Source organism: Lampetra planeri, chromosome 40 (genome assembly GCF_965212315.1).
Source record: "Lampetra planeri chromosome 40, kcLamPlan1.2.h2, whole genome shotgun sequence".
In the NCBI taxonomy this organism is placed as follows: Eukaryota; Metazoa; Chordata; class Hyperoartia; order Petromyzontiformes; family Petromyzontidae; genus Lampetra; species Lampetra planeri.
In genome coordinates this window covers 7,626,817-7,644,215 of record NC_136146.1, presented here as the reverse complement: position 1 = coordinate 7,644,215, position 17,399 = coordinate 7,626,817, and the positions used below count along the sequence as shown (strand labels likewise).

Genomic DNA, 17,399 nt, shown 5'->3' with positions numbered 1-17,399 from the left:
ATTGATACGGGTGACAGCGCGCCAATACGCCAGAATCCTTTTCGGTTGAGTCCCGCCGAAAAGGACCATGTCAAATCGGCTGTTGATGACATGCTAGCCGCCGACATCATTTCTCCCTCCAGCAGCCCTTGGGGAGCGCCGATCGTCCTGGTTAAGAAGCAGGACGGTTCGTTGCGGTTTTGCGTTGACTTTCGGCGCCTTAATAAAATTACGGTTGCCGACGCATACCCGCTCCCACGGATGGACGAATCGCTTGACGCCTTGGCGGGAGCGCGATTCTTTTCCACATTGGACTTACTTTCGGGATTCTGGCAGCTTCCTCTGGACGATGATTCAAAGCCTAAAACTGCTTTCCGTACTCCGCACGGCCTGTTTCAATTCAACCGGTTGCCGATGGGCTTACACTCAGCGCCGGCAACTTTCCAGCGGTTGATGGAATTGGTTTTGGCTGGATTGCAATGGGAGTCGTGCCTGATTTATTTGGATGACGTCATTGTCTTTGGCAAAACTTTTGAGGAACATATCCAGAGGTTGCGGGCGGTTTTCCTAAAGATGCGGGCTGCTAATTTGAAATTTAAGCCCCAAAAATGCCATTTGTTACGCGAGTCGGTGCGTTATTTGGGGCACATCATGGGGCGCTCAGGTATTTCTACCGATCCCGCCAAAACGCAGTGTGTAAGCTCCTGGCCGACTCCCACCTCAGTGGGAGAGGTTAGGAGTTTTATTGGGTTTGCGTCGTATTATAGACGCTTCGTCGCTAATTTTGCGACTATAGCAAAACCCCTACACGCTTTAACATCAAAAGGGGTTCGGTTCTGCTGGGGTCAGGAGGAGGAAGCTGCTTTTTGCTCCCTTCGGGACGCTTTGGTAAACGCTCCTCCCCTGATTTATCCTGATTTTTCAAAACCATTCTTGCTCGACACCGATGCGAGCAACACGGGTATTGGGGGCGTGCTCTCCCAGGTGGTTGACGGCGTGGAACGCGTGGTTGCGTACGGCAGTCGGGTGTTGTCTCCAGCGGAGCAACGATATTGTGTCACCCGTAGGGAACTGTTGGCAATTGTCCTTTTCATCCAACAGTATCGCCCATATCTGTACGGTCGGCATTTCACCGTCCGCACAGATCATGCGGCACTGCAGTACGCCCTGAGGGTTCAACAGCCATCGGGACAATTGGAAATCGTAATCCTGGAGGACCTCCAACCATCGGGACAATTGTCCCGATGGTTGGAGGTCCTCCAGGATTACGATTTCCAAACCACATACCGTAAGGGCGTTCGCCACACCAACGCGGACGCTCTGTCGCGCTTGCCAACCACCTCCGAGTGTGCATGCCTCCTGGGGTCTGGACGTTGCAGACCTCCAGGGGACACATCGGTTCCTGTCTTGGCGGCCGCCAACGACGACGATACAGTAGTTACTAATTCCATCGAACAACAGGGCAAAGATTCCCTGTTGGGGTTGCCCGTCATTGAATGGGGGCGCCTCCAGATGGAGGATGTCTCCCTCCTCGGGTGGCGACGTCGCGTTGGGGGTGCGGCGGGGCGAAAAAGAGGTGGTTCTGACGCATGGGAAATGTGCCAAGGTCTGCTGATGCATTGGGACGGGAAGTCGCGTCGACATCGGCTGGTGGTCCCTACTGGGTTGCGGGGCAGGGTGGTATGGGCCGCTCATGAGCGCCTCCTACACCTGGGGACCCAAAAGACTCTCGCCTTGCTGCAACTTGATTTTTATTGGCCTGGCATGACGAGGGATGTTGGGGATTTGTTGGGATCATGCCCTCAATGTGCACAACGCAAACCGCCGGCACGGGAGTCTAACCCGCCCTTGCAATCGATCAAAGTGTCCAGGATAAACGAGCTGGTCGCTCTGGACATTTTGGGACCGTTCCCCGCCACCCCCAGGGGGAATAGATATTTGTTGACTGGTGTCGAGTATTTTACACGCTGGCCTATGGCCTGGCCTCTGGCCAACCAGTCGGCAGCAGCCATCGTGGAGGCCTTTGTTCAGGGTTATGTCCTGGACAAAGGTGCTCCGGAGAGGCTGCTGACCGACCAGGGCAGAAATTTTTCCGGTAAACTACTCAGACAAGTCTGTGATCTCCTGGGCACAAAGAAAATTTGGACCTCCCCATATCACCCACAAACTGACGGGATGGTCGAACGGTTGCATCGCACCATCACGTCCATGTTATCACAACAAGTTTCGGACTCGCAAACGGATTGGGACCTACAAATTCAGGGGGTCTTGGCGGCGTACCGGATGGCACCCCATGCAGCTACGGGCTTTTCTCCCTTTTACCTCATGTAGGCCGAGAATCAGACCCGCCTGTTCGTGCCCAGTTGCAGATTCCCTTGCCGCAGGGAAAAACTAATCTGGCTGACCATGTTAAATTTAATCTGGACAAATTGACCGAGGCACGGGATGCTGCAATGCAAAACTCTGACCTCCGTCAGAAGGCGAATGAGCGCCTCAGATTGAGTCGAGCGCACATGCTGCAGTGGAAGCCGGGGGACAAGGCATGGCTGCACTGCCCCCAGGTGCCACTGGCAACCTCCTCTAAACTGGTGCGGCCGTGGCGGGGCCCTGTGGAAGTGGTGGAGGTGTTATGACCGCAGTGCGTGCGCATCAAGTGGGGGAAGCGGCGATGGTTCGTGCACCCCTCGAGGTTAAAACCCTTCTCTGCGGTACACAATTCCACTTCACACGCGCGTGGCCAAACATGTGGGGGGTCGGCCGACTCGCTGGGTCCGTCTCCGTCGCTCTCACCTAATGCCTTGCCGGCTGTGCCACCTTCAGGTGCATCAGGAGTGACGGGCTCACGCCCGATCACCCCTCCTGCGGATACCGAGGGTCACGCGGAGTCGGATGAATGCTCACCCCAAGACGGACAATTGCCACCTGATGGTCCGCCACGCGCGGTTACCCCGTGCGAGGGGCCCGCTGCAAGGACGCGCGCTAAAATGCGCAAACTGTTGTGAGGCCGGAAAATGTGTACATAGCTGTTGTGTTCATTGGGTGTTGTGTGGGTGGTGTGTTCCCCGCTCCTCGGATGTACATATGTTGGGTTCACCGTGTGTTGTGTGTGCGTGGTGGGTTCCCTGCTGATTGTATATAGGCTGTTTTTTTACGGAATTCGTATTTATTCGGAAGGGGGGGGGGTGCGACGGGTTGTTTTCTCATCTTGCTGTTGCGTTCTTGTTCTGGTTCCTGTTATTGTTCAAAAATAGTGAGGCACACGCGCGGTCAGGAGGTGAAGGCACCTTTATTGTCAAATTTTTGTATGTTGGCAGCCGGGACGGCTGCATGCTATGCGGGGGGGAGTGATGTAGGGGTGTTAGAGAGAGAGCCGGTTATGCATGGCAGCCTATGGTAAACAAACACAGTGGGCGGGGCTACGTGAGTGCACGGGCAGGTGCCCTCTACGACGTCCGCGCCAGGCACCCTGGGGGGCCGATTCGGACGTTACGATCCCCCGGGGCCCCACCCCTCAGGGAGGGGGGAGTATAAAAGGGGAATGTATCGGGGGGCTCGGGAGTGATGTGTTAGCTAAGAAGAGAAGACGGAAGACGTCTTAGATAGAGCCCTGGTCTCCCCCTGGTACGCCGTCCTTATCAGGACCGCGCAGGCTCGAGCCAGTGGCGTGGTACCAGAGCCAGAGCCAGTGCTGGTCTGGACTCTGGGTACCGGGCCCGACTGACCAGTGTCGGGCCAAGATAGCCTCCCCTAGCCCATTAGTGGAGGACTCAGAGGCAGGCTAGGGTTAGCTAAGAGGTGTGTCCTCAGATAGACGGGTGAGGGGGCCGATACCCCCTCAAATGTGTATGTCACAACGTTGGTGTTAAATAAACAAGTGTGCCTCCAACTCCGGTGTGAACGAGTCATAAGCGTTACTACACATGCAACAAACTTGACATTTGGCATGTGGGTAGCTTCCAGACTGTATACAATGCAAAAAGTATTAAAACAGACTTTTGTATTTTGGAGGCGCAATAATGGATATATTCTGCAAGGTAAGTGAGCGGTGACGTCACATCTGTGATGTCACCTGCATGCGGCAACGTCACTCAGTGTGCCCGCTGACGTCATGCATCCCCCCCCACCCTCCGCGTAGGCCGTGTATTAATCCAAGACAAGTATCCAAGTCTCGGGCGAAGCCGAGTAGTAAAGCTAGTTGACAATAAAAAAAAAGTATCTATGGAGGACCCCCTTTTTTCCAGTATCATGGTAATGAAATAATGCAGGTGTTAACACTTGTACTCACTGTTTAACCCCAGCCATGAACGTGTTGGCGACATTTGCTCTCAAGCAACAATAGGACAAGGCCATGCAGGAGGCTGTTTCTGGTGTAGACCAATCTGTTTTAAGGACGGTGCATACGTTATAGAAGCATATTTGCGTGCACGTGTTGTTTTTGTACTCCCCCCGCGCCTCCGATTAGCGTGGTTGGCTACGTACGGTGCGAAAGACATTCAACACATATACATCACATCAACATACTTCCCACAAGCATGTGTGCTTTATGCAGACTTTGATGCCTTGTAATAATAGGTGTGTCTATTTGGTGTGTGAACATCGTGACACCTCCTGCGTTATTGCCAAAACAAGGGTGGTATGAAGCCCGTCATTCTTCTTTTTTCCCCCATCACAAGATGCTGTCGATTGAGAGCCGTGTGCCGCTGTGACCGTGTTGGTGTCGCGTGCAGCATGCGAGCGGCCGTTACACCGGCTTCATCCGCGTCGAGCTCAAGCTGTGCCGCCCGGTGTCCATCCGCGGAGGGTACCCCTCCTCCAACTTCTCTCCTCCGGCCCATCCCTCGTCGCCCCGTACCCCGTCGCCTCCGCCGACCCAACTGCCACCCTCCCCGGGTTGTGACGCCGCAGCCACCGCAGCCACCGCCGATGACGCCGACGACGTCTTCGCCACGGCCACGAGCTGGACACCCTGCTGCTACCTGCCCAAGGGCAGCAGCAAGCAGCTGCACGTGGGCAGCCTGACGACGGCGCGCGAGGTCGTGCGGGCGCTGCTGCGTCGCTTCGCTGTGCTGGACGACGCGCGGAAGTTCGCGCTGTTCGCTCGCACTCAGGCCAGCGGGCAAGGTGAGATGGCGCCGGCCCACAGAGCATTGGGGGTGGGACCTACTTGCTGTGCTGCTTCTGCAAAGGCACCCGTACCGCCTGACTGTGCGTGGATTCTGTCTCGCATGGGGAGCGGTGAGCGCAGTGGTTAGCGCAACACTGAGCTATGAACCTGGCGACCCCAGTCGACTCGTCCCTTTTACCCGAACGCAGCTTTCTGAAATATTTGTAAAGCATCTTCAGACGTGAGGGATGTGCATTGAATATCTCGTATCAGTAAACCGCTGTTTGCGGGTTTTATAATCGCGGTTTTGCGTATTCTCGACACATTTATTGTAGTGCGGTTTCAAATTCGCGGGGTTGTGTTTTAAATATATTGTACAACCCGACAAGAAGTACTGTACGTACTGTAGTGAGGCATGTATGTTGAACTTCTTTCGCAACATACGTAGTCAAACCGCACTGATCGGAAGGAAGAGCGTTCCAGACGGCCGCGGAAGCGCATCTGAAAGCGTGCAATGAGGTTTATCTTCCTAATAAAGTTCACGAGAAAAATAGGTTTAGGGAGCATAAAAATATATTAGTTTAAACATGGACATGTAAACTTTATATACGAGAGTTGATCAAAAAGTACTGAGACTACTTTTATTTAGACAAACCAAAAGGATGACAGACCTAATCAAAATGCATCTCCTTCAAACGTATTCTCCTCCTCAAGTATTAACGTTTGCGGATTTCATATCTGCGGTGTTCTGGAACGTATGTCACCTGCGAATAGCAAGGACTTTGCCATGTTCGCTCTCGGCTGTGCGCTTTGTTGCCTTTTTCAGTTCGCTTGAGGAAGCTGCCCGACGGGGAGAAGCCTCTGTACCTGCAGCTCCTGGCGGGGCCCGACTCCACGACCCTGAGCTTCCTGCTGAAGGAGAACGAGAGCGGCGACGTCCTGGTACACAGAACCCATCGGCTCGGTTTGACGCTGACGCGGGCTGGGGGGGGGCGAGTCGAGCGTCGCGCACGGCGCGCGGAATATCGGATAAAACCGCTCTCGCAACGCGCTCTCGCAACGCGCTCGCGTTCGTCCTCGCAAGCTACATTCGCGTAACAGTAACGTTTTGTATGTACTGTGTGTACGTCGCACCGTGCGTAGCCAACCGTTGCCCCACAGCTTCGAATAACTTTTATGCACGGCAGTCACCCATCCCAGTGCATTCCAGGCTTCGGCCTGCTTAGCTTCCCAAGATCTGTATGTGTGTACGTTGAACTTCTTTCGCGCCATACGTAGCCATCCATGTGCATCGGAGGTGCGAGGGGGGGGAAGGAGAACAAACTAAAAACAAAAATCAGTTCTAAAGAAATAAGTTTTCAATCTCGATTTCAAAGTGCATAGTTCCAGTAGTTTCCTAATATCGGAAGGAAGAGCGTTCCAGACGGCCGCAAAAGCCTATCGGAAAGCGCGAGATGATGCGGTTACCGTCTTGCTTAACACATTCCTGCGGAGGGAGCTGGTAGGAACGTTGAGTTGCTCGGTCAATGGCCAGGGTCAACGGTGGCATGGTGTTTTCCGCAAATATGCATGACTGTGAGGGTGGGCACAAGCCGGCGTGAGTAGGTTAAACGTTGAGTTTTATAAGGGCACCACGGGGTGACCAGCCCTTCCCCACCCAGCCCCACCCCTCCCACCCCCCAGCCAGCCCCACCCTCCCCACCCAGCCCCTCCCCAGCCAGCCCCTCCCCACCCTCCTACCAGTAAATGGCCAGCCAAAAGCCACCAGTGCTGCGAGGATGACCGGAGTCTACGCACCGAGATGTTGGGTCCTGCCAAGTTTTGCGTTTGGCGTGCAACGTTTCCCGATTGGGTCATTTGTGGGTGATTCTTTTTTTTTATTTGTCCTAAGCTGCCAAGTGCATCTCTTAGCAATTTAAGTAATGCATGATGAGCATTACTTATTTATATATATTTGATTTGGGTGTTCTAGCCGGCTTACCCAAAGTTCTGGCTTGGTCGATTCCAGCTTGGAGAGGTTTTACTGTACAGTAAGTGTTCTATTGACATTGCTATCGCCACGGTGGTGAGACGTTAACTACCTCACTGGTATACAGGAGGTTGTGGGTTCGATCCCAACCCTGACGCCTGCCGTATATTTGGAGTTTGCATGTCTCTATCCCCGTGGTCGCGTAGATTTTTCTCCGGTTTTTCCCTGGACATTTAGAATCAACATGCATTTAGAGTATTTGGCTGCTATACATTTCCACTTGATAAGCCACTTCGTTGAGTTATCATTTGTGGCCAGGTCGCTTCTGAAAAAGAGCTACACAGCTCAATTGGCCTTACCTGGTAAAATAAAAATAGTAAAATAGTGTTTAACCTGACGTCACATTTTCCACGGACGCATCGCCACCATAAACAGAGGACTTCCTTGTCTGTAACATGATCTTGTTTGAATGATGTCCTTCAAATCCTCCTGAAAGTGGTTGCTTCTGCATTTGCTTGTGCGTGCGCGTTCGTGTCTTGCGTGTGCGTGTTACGATTGTTACACTTGTTTACCAAGGAAAGCCTCATTGCCGAGTCTCAAGACTCGTTTTCTGGAGGTCCTGCCAAGCTTTCTCAGTCGCGGGCAATCTTGTTGCCGCTTTGTATTACTCCGATTGAATACTTTGCAGGTACATTGACGGCATGACGATGTTTGGTCAATACCAGTTGCATTGTTTTGTGTTTTTTTTAGCCACGGAAGGAAACCGGAGAGCCTGAAGGAAACCCATTTAGAACAGGAGGGAGAGAACATACAAACTTCACAGTTGTGACCGCTGCACCACCCTGCGTGTGTATGTGTGCAGTGGGAAGAGAGGAGGCGGCTTTGTGGTTAGTGCGCTGCACTTCGCTACGAACCCGTTGGCCCGAGTTCAATTCCCGCTCGGTCAACAGCAGTGGCAAATATTCGAACTCGTCCTGGGCCTCCACCCAGGTCGACTCTAACCACCGACACCGGGGGGAGACAAAGGCGGCCGCGCGCCTGATTCTCGCCACCCACCTCCTCGCGTGCCACGCCGGCCTCCTCAGGCTCTACTCGCTCACAGCGCTCGCCCCAACAACCCGTTAAGGCTACAGTGGTGGGTGTCGGGGCGGGGAGGGTGATCAGATCTTTGTTTTTGCAGTGGGAGGCATTTTCCTTGCCGGAGCTGAACAACTTCCTGCGCATCCTGTCGCGGGAGGAGGACGAGCACGTGCGGCTGGTGCTGCGGCGCTACACGGCGTACCGCGAGCGGCTGCTGCAGATGCTGGGCGGACGCTCGCCGGGGTGAAGCGGCCCGCACCTCTCTCAGCTACCCCACCACCCCACAACCACCGCCACCACCGCCTCTCTCTTTCTCCGTCGCCGCCAGCCGCCGGCCTCGGTTTGTCTAGCTGCACCCCCGCCCCACCCGTGCAGCTGGCGATGATTCACGAAGTTTTATTTCACAGGAAGGTGGCCCACCCTAAAGGACGGTTTGAGTTGTCGGATTACTTTTTTTTGCGTGCGTTCTCCTTCATGCGACGTGAGATGAGGAATCTGCCTCGCAGCGTCGTGTCAGAGATTGGCACCCGGAAGCGGATATATAACAGAACCCCTTCTGAGCTCCCTTTCAATGACAACGACTTCTGCCCCACGCAGTAAGGGGCAGTACTTTCCCGCCTGTGATGCGCCGGGGGGGGCATGGCCTGGCAGGGCCCTGGTGGGGACGGAGGCCCAATTCATTCCTTACACCATGGCCCATGCCAACCGCGCTACGCTATTGGGAAGCTGGGTTGCAGGTCTACCCTAGACAAAGGCCCAAAGGACTGCCGACCGCCAGACCGTCACTAGTTAGGTTTTTAAATAGTTTATCTGTGTGCATTGTGTGAGGCCGACACTTCCGTTTACGAAGTTGCTCGGAAAAAACTACTTGGCCAAGATACGAGCGGCTTTGTTTTTGTTGGGTTGCATCTTGCGTGTATTCGAGTAGGCACATCTGATCATTCCTCTCCAGTAGCAGCCACATGGCACGTTGGTTGGTACCGGGACCAGACTCCTTGCATTATACTAAGCAGGCAACAATCAATAAATTAATCAATCCCAATATTTGTAATTCATCAAATTCATCAAAAAGCAGAGTCAGAGGTGCGAATAGCATAGAGTAAAAATAACAAAGAGAAGAATAATGTGTTTTTTTTTAATCTGGTCTTAAAAGCACCGACTGTCACAGCTGAGCAGACTTCAGTCGGCAGAGGCTGCTCCAGATCAAAAGAGCTGCAGACGGACAACTCTGATCTGCTGTCCAAAGCCAAGTGGATCTCACACACAGCAGGTCCTTACCAGGTTGAGCGTAGGCTTTCGTGACGTACCTATGGGCGGATGGCATCGCTCGGATAGCGTGGTTGACCAGCTAACTTTGCTATAAAAGCGAGCGCTGCGACCTTCAAAAGGTTTCGGGAGCTTTTGTGAGAGGTAGGGCTAGACATACGACTTCTGGAGAGGGGGGTGTTTTTGGCAGACGCTGGAGATGTTCGCTAAGGCGATGGTTTACTCCGCACAGCAGAGAGGCGTGTGGCAACTCAACTTTGTGCGATGGCATTTGCGACATCATCTGTCTCGCCGATGCGTGGTGCATGGTTCGAAGGCGATGTGTTTGTCCAGTGTAATAGCCAGCAACTTGAGATTGCTACGTGTTTTTACGGAACTGCCCGCCACGATGATGGAAATTGTCGCGTTCAGAGGTCGTAACTTGTGGTGAGTTGCAAGGATCGTGTCCCTCGGACTTTAAGGAGGTCGACTTGCGGCTTGTTGAAGATCAGCCCGTGTTGTAGCGATGGTGTACGTTGAGAGAAGGTTTATTTCTATCTGAGCCAGACGTTTTCAAAATGGATATAGAGCAGTGTGTCACCGGCGGATTGATGTACGGATACACCGAGACTCTGTACGAGCCTGGCTCCTGGAGGCGCGTGAGTTGCAAAGAGAACGGGGCCGAGAACGGATCCCCGTGCAACGCCGAAGAGGGGGCGGGAGGACGATGGTGGACATGTCATGGCCACGTTTGGTGAAGCTGGATCGGCCGATCGGGGTTGAGATTCCATCGAGCGGATGGCGTCGTCAGCGATTCCCGAAGTCTCTCTGCAGGCAGTGCAGGAGGACAACTCGGTGGTTCGATGGTATATCAAAAGTGCCCGAAATGCCCAGTCCGACCAGTGCTACCACCAAACCTGCAATCGAAAGTTTCCAAGAGGTCGTTTGATTATATCCACGACACGGTCTCTAAAAACTAAACTATTTTTCAGAATCATAATTTGTTATATATACTGGAGGAATCCGATGAGCTATAAAGCTCTTTTCCCCAAACGTTTAGAAGCGGCGGGTAAGAACGTTACAACAACAACATACAATACAAACGCAGGTAAGGGCCACTAAGCTATACAGCTCTTTTCAGAAGCGACCTGGCTATCACAAATGATAGCTCAACGAAGTGGCTTATCACGTGGAAATTTAAAGCAGCCAAATACTGTTGCTTCTGAATATGTAGGGAAAAACTGGAGGATCTGGAGAAAAATCCACGCGACCACTACAGGGAGAAAGACACACAAACTTCAAATATACAGCAGGCATCAGGGGTCGAGATAAAACCTACGACCTCCTGTATACCCGGCGAGGTAGTTAACATCTATAGGTGGAGATATAGCGAGATGCAAACTTGAAATGTACAGGGGTCAGGATCGAACCTACTGTCTCCTGTATACCTGGCGAGGTAGTTAACATCTCTATGGGGAGAGAGATGCAAACTCCAAATATACAGGCGTCAGGGGTCGGGATGGAACCTACGACCTCCTGTATACCCGGCGAGGTGGTTAACATCTCACCACCGTGGCATCCTGTCTCAGTGGGGCAGAGCGCTCTGCATGAAGACTGGACAGGGGTGAAGTTTATTGAGCCAGTTGTATGCGGTAGTAGCTACGCCAGCAAGAGCCACTCAACTAGTTTTGAGTCTGCAGAACGACTGATAATTTGCGACTTCGCAACCCGTCAGAATTGTAGTTTCTTAAGGGATGGAGGTGACCTGGGACCTGCATCTATGTATGTTGAACTTCTTTCGCGCCGTACGTACCCAACCGTGCTAATCTTCTTGCAACGGAACGAATGTGGCAGCAACAGACAACACCAAAGAGACAAGCGAGAGGACAAATCGGACACTTGCAGGCGATCGAGCCAAAACAATTCCTGAACCAAACCGTGATCAATTTTAACCGCGTTGCGCTGGTGGGTGCCGAATCGTTACATTCGCAGAGTTGACAGTCGCCAAGGCAACGATTGAGTGAATTCCATCGTTGATGTCGCCATGTTAGAAGAGCTACTGTCCGCACAGAGACACGTTGCGCCGACACTGATCGGACTTTAGGGGCCGTCCATAAATGACGTCACGCACCTAGGGGGGGGGGGGGGTCAGACATTTGTGACGATGGGGGGGGGGAGGTTGAGAAATGTGACGTCACATCAAAATGCGAAACTTTAAATAAATATAGACAACACGTTCTACTTAATTAAATAGACTTTTAAATAAATGTCTCCTACAACATCAGGGTGTAGCGCCACATTAAATACGCACTACAATGACAATAGTTTAAAGCGATTTGAAGCTTGTTTTATTTGGGGGGGGGGGGGGCAGAGCTTTGTGACGTCATATTTGAGGGGGGGTCTGACTTTGTGACGCCGTGTGACGAAGGGGGGGGTAAAAAATCGTCCAAAATAGCATGACGTCATTTATGGACGGCCCCTTATGACGTCACGACACCATGACGTCATGAGGCCCGCCAGCACGCGCAGGTTTTTATGTTGTACATATGTTGAACTTCTTTCGGAGACAACCGTGCAAATCGGAGACTGCGGGGGAAGGTCAACACACTAAACAGAAAAAGCAGTTCTAAAGAAATGAGTTTTCAATCTAGACGATTTAAAAGTGCATCGTTCCGTTAGCTTCCTGGTATTGGAAGGAAGAGCGTTCCAGACGGCCACAGAAGTCCAATCTGAAAGCGCGCGATGCGGTGACCGTCTTCGTTCGATGTTTTTTTTATTACCACGTGGCCCGCTGGGAAAATCAAGTTGAAGAACCTCTTCCCCCCCCCCTCCGATCTAGATAGGGCAAATGGGACGTTGATGATCGTGTTCTGCCAAAATACCCTTTATGATGGTACCCTTTGTGATGAGCGTCATACGGTGTTATTGCGTTGGTGCGTACGCTGTTCACACGGAACGTACGCACCGTCTGCGAAATGTTATGAAAAGCCAAAAGTGATATTACGTCATCGGTACACTGAGCTGCGAATGTACACGCGGACAGGCGGTTTGTCAATTTGGGTGTTTGTTTACAGTATTTATGCATTAAGAATATATAAAGAGCGATCGGGGAAGGAGACATTAAAGTGCACGGTGACTGAATCGATGTATTGAGAATTCAGTGACGTTTCGTGTTTTCAAAACCAATGCTGGTGTGTCTACGATGAGAGAGTCCGTCCATCACCACAGCAGGGAAACGTATAACGTGTGAACAACAATAGAAATTTCGATTTAAAGCTTTTGTGACTGCAGGATTTCATATTCTTGGTTCTTTCGGTTAAGTCACGTATAAGGGATATAATAAAATAATAAAAATTAAACAATACAATTCTCACGACGTTTCGATTGCAACACAAGCAATCGTCATCAGGTGTGAAAACCACAGCAAAAAAATAGAAAAAAGTGGCGGTTTTTTGCTAACGTTAAGAAAAAACCGCCACTTTTTTCAAATTTCTTGTTGTGGTTTCACACCTGATGATGATTGCTTGTGTTGCAATCGAAACGTCGTGAGAATGTTATAGTTGTATTTTTATTATTTCCCTTTACGTGACTTTACCGAAAGAACCAAGAATAACAATAGAAATAGCAAACATGGCAGAGGTGTGCTGCTGCTCACAAACAGCAGGAAGGCACGACTTCCATCCATATGCCTCGCATGCATGTGACGACTTAACACACTTCTCTTGAGATGACACTTTATTGAAGACACGTTCACTTGACATCAGGCGGAGACCCCCACTGCAACAGCCCGAGTCTCCCGCACATCTCCCCCTTTTATACCGGCACAAGGCCACGCCCCCCTTGTCGATCATTCTCGCTGACTCTGGACGCTCGCTCCACCGGCAGACTCCACCGTACGCTTCCGTCACCTGAGCACGCTCCCTTCTCGATCATTCCCGTAGCCACCAGTCCCTTAGCACTCACAACTCATACCCCTGTAATTAGGGGCCGTCCATAAATAACGTCACGCACTTAGGGGGGGGGGGGTCAGACATTTGTGACGATGTGTGATGAGGGGGGGGGGGTTTGAGAAATGTGACGTCACATCAAAATGCGCAACTTTACATAAATATAGACAACACGTTCTACTTAATTAAATATACTTTATAATAAATGTTTTCTCCTACAACATCAGAGTGCAGCGCCACATTAAATACGCACGACAATAACAATAGTTTAAAGCGATTTGAAGCCTGTTTTATTTTCAAAATGGAAATCTGGTTTTGGGGGAGAGGGGGACAGCTTTGTGACGTCATATTTGAGGGGGGGGGGTCTGACTTTTTGTGACGCCGTGTGATGAGGGTGGGGGATCAAAAATCGTCAAAAATCACGTGACGTTATTTATGGACGGCCCCTTACCTACAGTGGCCACTCATGCATTTGTACTGGAGGCTGACTTCCCTGTTATTACCTCCCGTGGCCACTAGTCCCCTCACACCGCATGCAGGCTCCATTGTCATTATACATGTACAATTTTCCCAGCCTTGTCTAGACCACCAACTCAAGAGATTTAACAGCGTGCAGAGGTGCTGCTCTCACCGCGCGAAGGCACAACTCCTTATCATGCATTGCGTACATATCATGTTACCTCCATAGTGCCTGTAGCGCTCTCAGCCTTGTCTAGATTACCAACTCAAGAGAGTTGACAGTGCGGCTGGTCATATGATTATAATTCCTCCTTTTATGTTTTCTTGCACAATCGCTGGGGAAATAGTTCAGTGTTTAAAACACGAAACGTGGCAGTGACATGCGGTGAGGTCAATGGCTGGGGAGGCACTGGCTAGTGTCAGAGCCAGAATCACACACTGATGGGGGCGTGGTCTCACTGAAGGGGCGTGTCCTCACTGAGGGGGGCGTGTTAGACACGTTCCTGAGGGGTTGTGCAATCAGAGGGGAGGCTGAGCTCCGCAAATTTGGCGATTTTGACTATAAATAATTTATATTTAAAATTACTTTTTTTTAAACACGCTTTAATGAAATGTACCGTACGAGTAATGGCAGAACTCCACGACTCTAGGAAGTGGCCCCGATGCTTGCCATAACGTAAGGGACCGTGGTGATTTACAGCCAACGTGAGTTGAGCGTGGACAATTAGACCCAAGCCGAAACATATGATAAAAAAAAAAGATTGCTTAAAAATATAAATGTTATTTTTTTATGATAGACTATAGTATTGTCATCAGTATGACATACGTATACCAAGTTTGCAGTCGATACCACATTGGGAAGTGGGTTAAAATTGAGTTACAATATTTGAGGATACGACAACAGACAGAATTGAGGATACAACAGAGTGAGTTAAATAAAAGCGTGTAAAATTATTGGAATCGTACAGGAATTACATTTATAACAGATCAGTGGAAAAAAGCTACCGGTCGATTCCAGATTAAATCATTTTGGTGATTACCGATGCTGCGTTGGCAGCGATGCACAAGTAAAATAAACTAAATAGAAAAAACACTCAACACGTTTGTCAATAACGCCGTGGCCTTAATAGTTGTCGAGAATAGGCAACGTTTTGGGAAATGGCCCTCCTTGATGGCCGACAGGGACTCCTCTACTTACGAATGAGTTCGGTTCCAGATGTCTCTTCGTAAGTCGATTTGTTCGTAAGTCTAACTTTACTCGTTGATTCAAAACGTGTTGTACGGCATGTACACTAAACACGGAGAAAGAATGGCTTTAAAAATTGTATAATGTCCTGTAGATGTCAATGCCACTGGCTCTTCATGTTCTGCAGATGTAGATGCCACTGGTCCTTCATGTGGCATCTACATGAAATGCAGACAGTTTTGTTCGTATCTCTGAAAGTTCGTAAGTCGAATGTTCGTAAGTAGAGGCGTCCCCTGTATTTGTGTGCTGCTAAGGGTCGTTGGCCAAAATGTCAACGAGAATATGTTTTCCTGCCACGGCCACAGCGTTATTTACACGTGTTTGAGTTCTAGTTTCCACGAAGCCTTTATGTTCAATACAGTGCCATCTGTTCAAGCATATGTTATGTTTTTGGAAAATCCAACATGGTACGAAACAAATGAAACTAAGAACACAGGCCCTTCGCCTGACCACTGCTGGACGAAGGCCTCTCACGCTTGCCAAGTTCAGTGGAAGTTACGCGAACGCCATCTAAACCCGACTTCGCACGGGTTAGCGCGGGTCGGAGAAGCTGTGGATCACAGCCGTTGAGAGCGTAGTATAGTACAACATTGCAGTGGATTTTGCTGCACTGCCGCTTCACTCATGTTGGTGGCCCATCCAAGCATTTCCAAGCTCCGTCCTCCGCTTATGTTTTGAGATCTATACTCTTAGGTTTTTTAGGTGAAGTCACGTAGGTAAAAAATAAAAAATAGAGATAAAATAATAATAAATGAAAATAAATCAATTAAATCACGACGTTTCGGAGGCAACACAAGTCTCCGTCTTCAGGTGGAACCGTCACAGCTAAATTTACTGTATCAAGTGAGGAAAAATCCAAGAGACAAGATCTTAAATAGAAGTTAAGGGGGAGGGGCTTATCTGAATGTAGTAGCCAGGGAATGACACGGGGGGGGGGGGGGGCTAAAAGGGAACAATTGGTGCACCTCAGCCCTGGGTTACGGCCGATGTTGGCTGCCAAATCCAAAATAGCAGTACTGTTAAACGCTGGGGATGTCAACACTCGGTAAAGTAGACTAGTACCTGTCAAATAAGATGGTACAAATATGCGTAGTTAAATCTTTTTTACATGGTTAATAACATCTTTCCAATGATTGCTCAATTTGTACCCATCATCACGGTTGAAGTTATGTTTTTTTTTTAGATCTCATGGATTTTGGAGGCATTTCTTGTGGTCACAGTAAAAAAAAAGCTTCCACTTTCGACCATTGCATACTTGTGTAATACGAGAGTTCACCGACGGTCGCCGATCGGTGGGATTGGCTCCGTCGGTTCAGCCACCAGCCAATTAGATGGATGCGCCAAGTTCAAGGGCGGAGCTCAAGGATTCTTGTGGGTAACCATCCAGAAAGTTCGTGAGGGGGCGTGGCTATAGGCGGGGCTTGGTGACGTGGGTGAAGGGTTATAAGGGGAAGCAGGAAGTAGCTCGGGGTCAGTGTGGAGTCTAGAGGCGAGATCACGGCTCGTCCCTCTGGCACGCCAGCACCACCACTCCTTGCGCGCCGTCTGCCAGCGGCGTGCGGGAGCGGGGGGAGCGTGAGCGAGCTGTGCGCGGAGCGACAACATCTAACGCGCGGAACGAGAGTGGAGCGGTTTCGGTGTTAAGAGAACGCGGAGCTGTCCAGCCAACGAGAAATAAATAATAAAGACACGAAATACAGATTGTCGTCGAAGTGCTTTATTACACTTGTAATAATACTGGTAGGAACCCACTGGTTCCACCAGCCCACAGGGGATTATTGTGTCCGTCCGTCGTGCATGGAGGGGCTGGGTGGGGAGGGGTTGGGTGGGGTGGAGCTGGGTGGGGAGGGGCTGGTCACCCCGTGATGCCCTTATAAAACTCAACGTTTAACCTACTGACGCCAGCTTGTGCCCGCCCTCACAGTCGGGCATATTTGCAGAAAACACCACGCCGCCGTTGACCCTGACCATTGACCGAGCAACCCAACGTTCCTACCAGTTTTTTCCGCAGGAATGTGTTATACAGCCCCTTTTGCCAGTCACATTGTTGGGTGAAGGCATCCCCATGCCGTTTGGTCAGTGCTGGCAGGGGATATCGTAGACATGGGGAGCATATAAGCACGTAACATTTTGCGCCACGTCCCTCTGCTGCCCACCACGTAGCCCCACAGCTGCTAACAACCTTTATGCATGGCCGAAGTGCTATTCAAGCTTAACCTGCTTAGCTTCTTGATGTCTGTATGTTGAACTTCTTTCACATCGTATATAGCCAACCGTGCTCATCGGAGGCGTGGGGGAAGGACAAAGTGCATAGCTCCAGTGGTTTCCTCATATGAGAAGAGCATTCCAGACGGCCGCAGACGCCCATAT

General features: G+C 50.7%; 1 protein-coding gene across 2 annotated transcripts in view; it reads left to right on the top strand.

The window, feature by feature from the left end:
* LOC144731832 (ras association domain-containing protein 1-like) overlaps positions 1 to 11,518 on the top strand; it is a 47,173-nt gene extending 35,655 nt beyond the window's left edge. For both annotated transcript variants that reach the window (XM_078613107.1, XM_078613108.1), the window contains exons 6-8: positions 4,707 to 5,100; positions 5,910 to 6,025; positions 8,233 to 11,518. In XM_078613107.1, the coding sequence (XP_078469233.1) occupies positions 4,707 to 5,100; positions 5,910 to 6,025; positions 8,233 to 8,379 (657 nt within the window). In that variant the 3' untranslated portion in view covers positions 8,380 to 11,518. The remainder of the gene's footprint in view (positions 1 to 4,706; positions 5,101 to 5,909; positions 6,026 to 8,232) is intronic.
* The last annotated feature ends 5,881 nt before the right edge of the window (positions 11,519 to 17,399 follow it).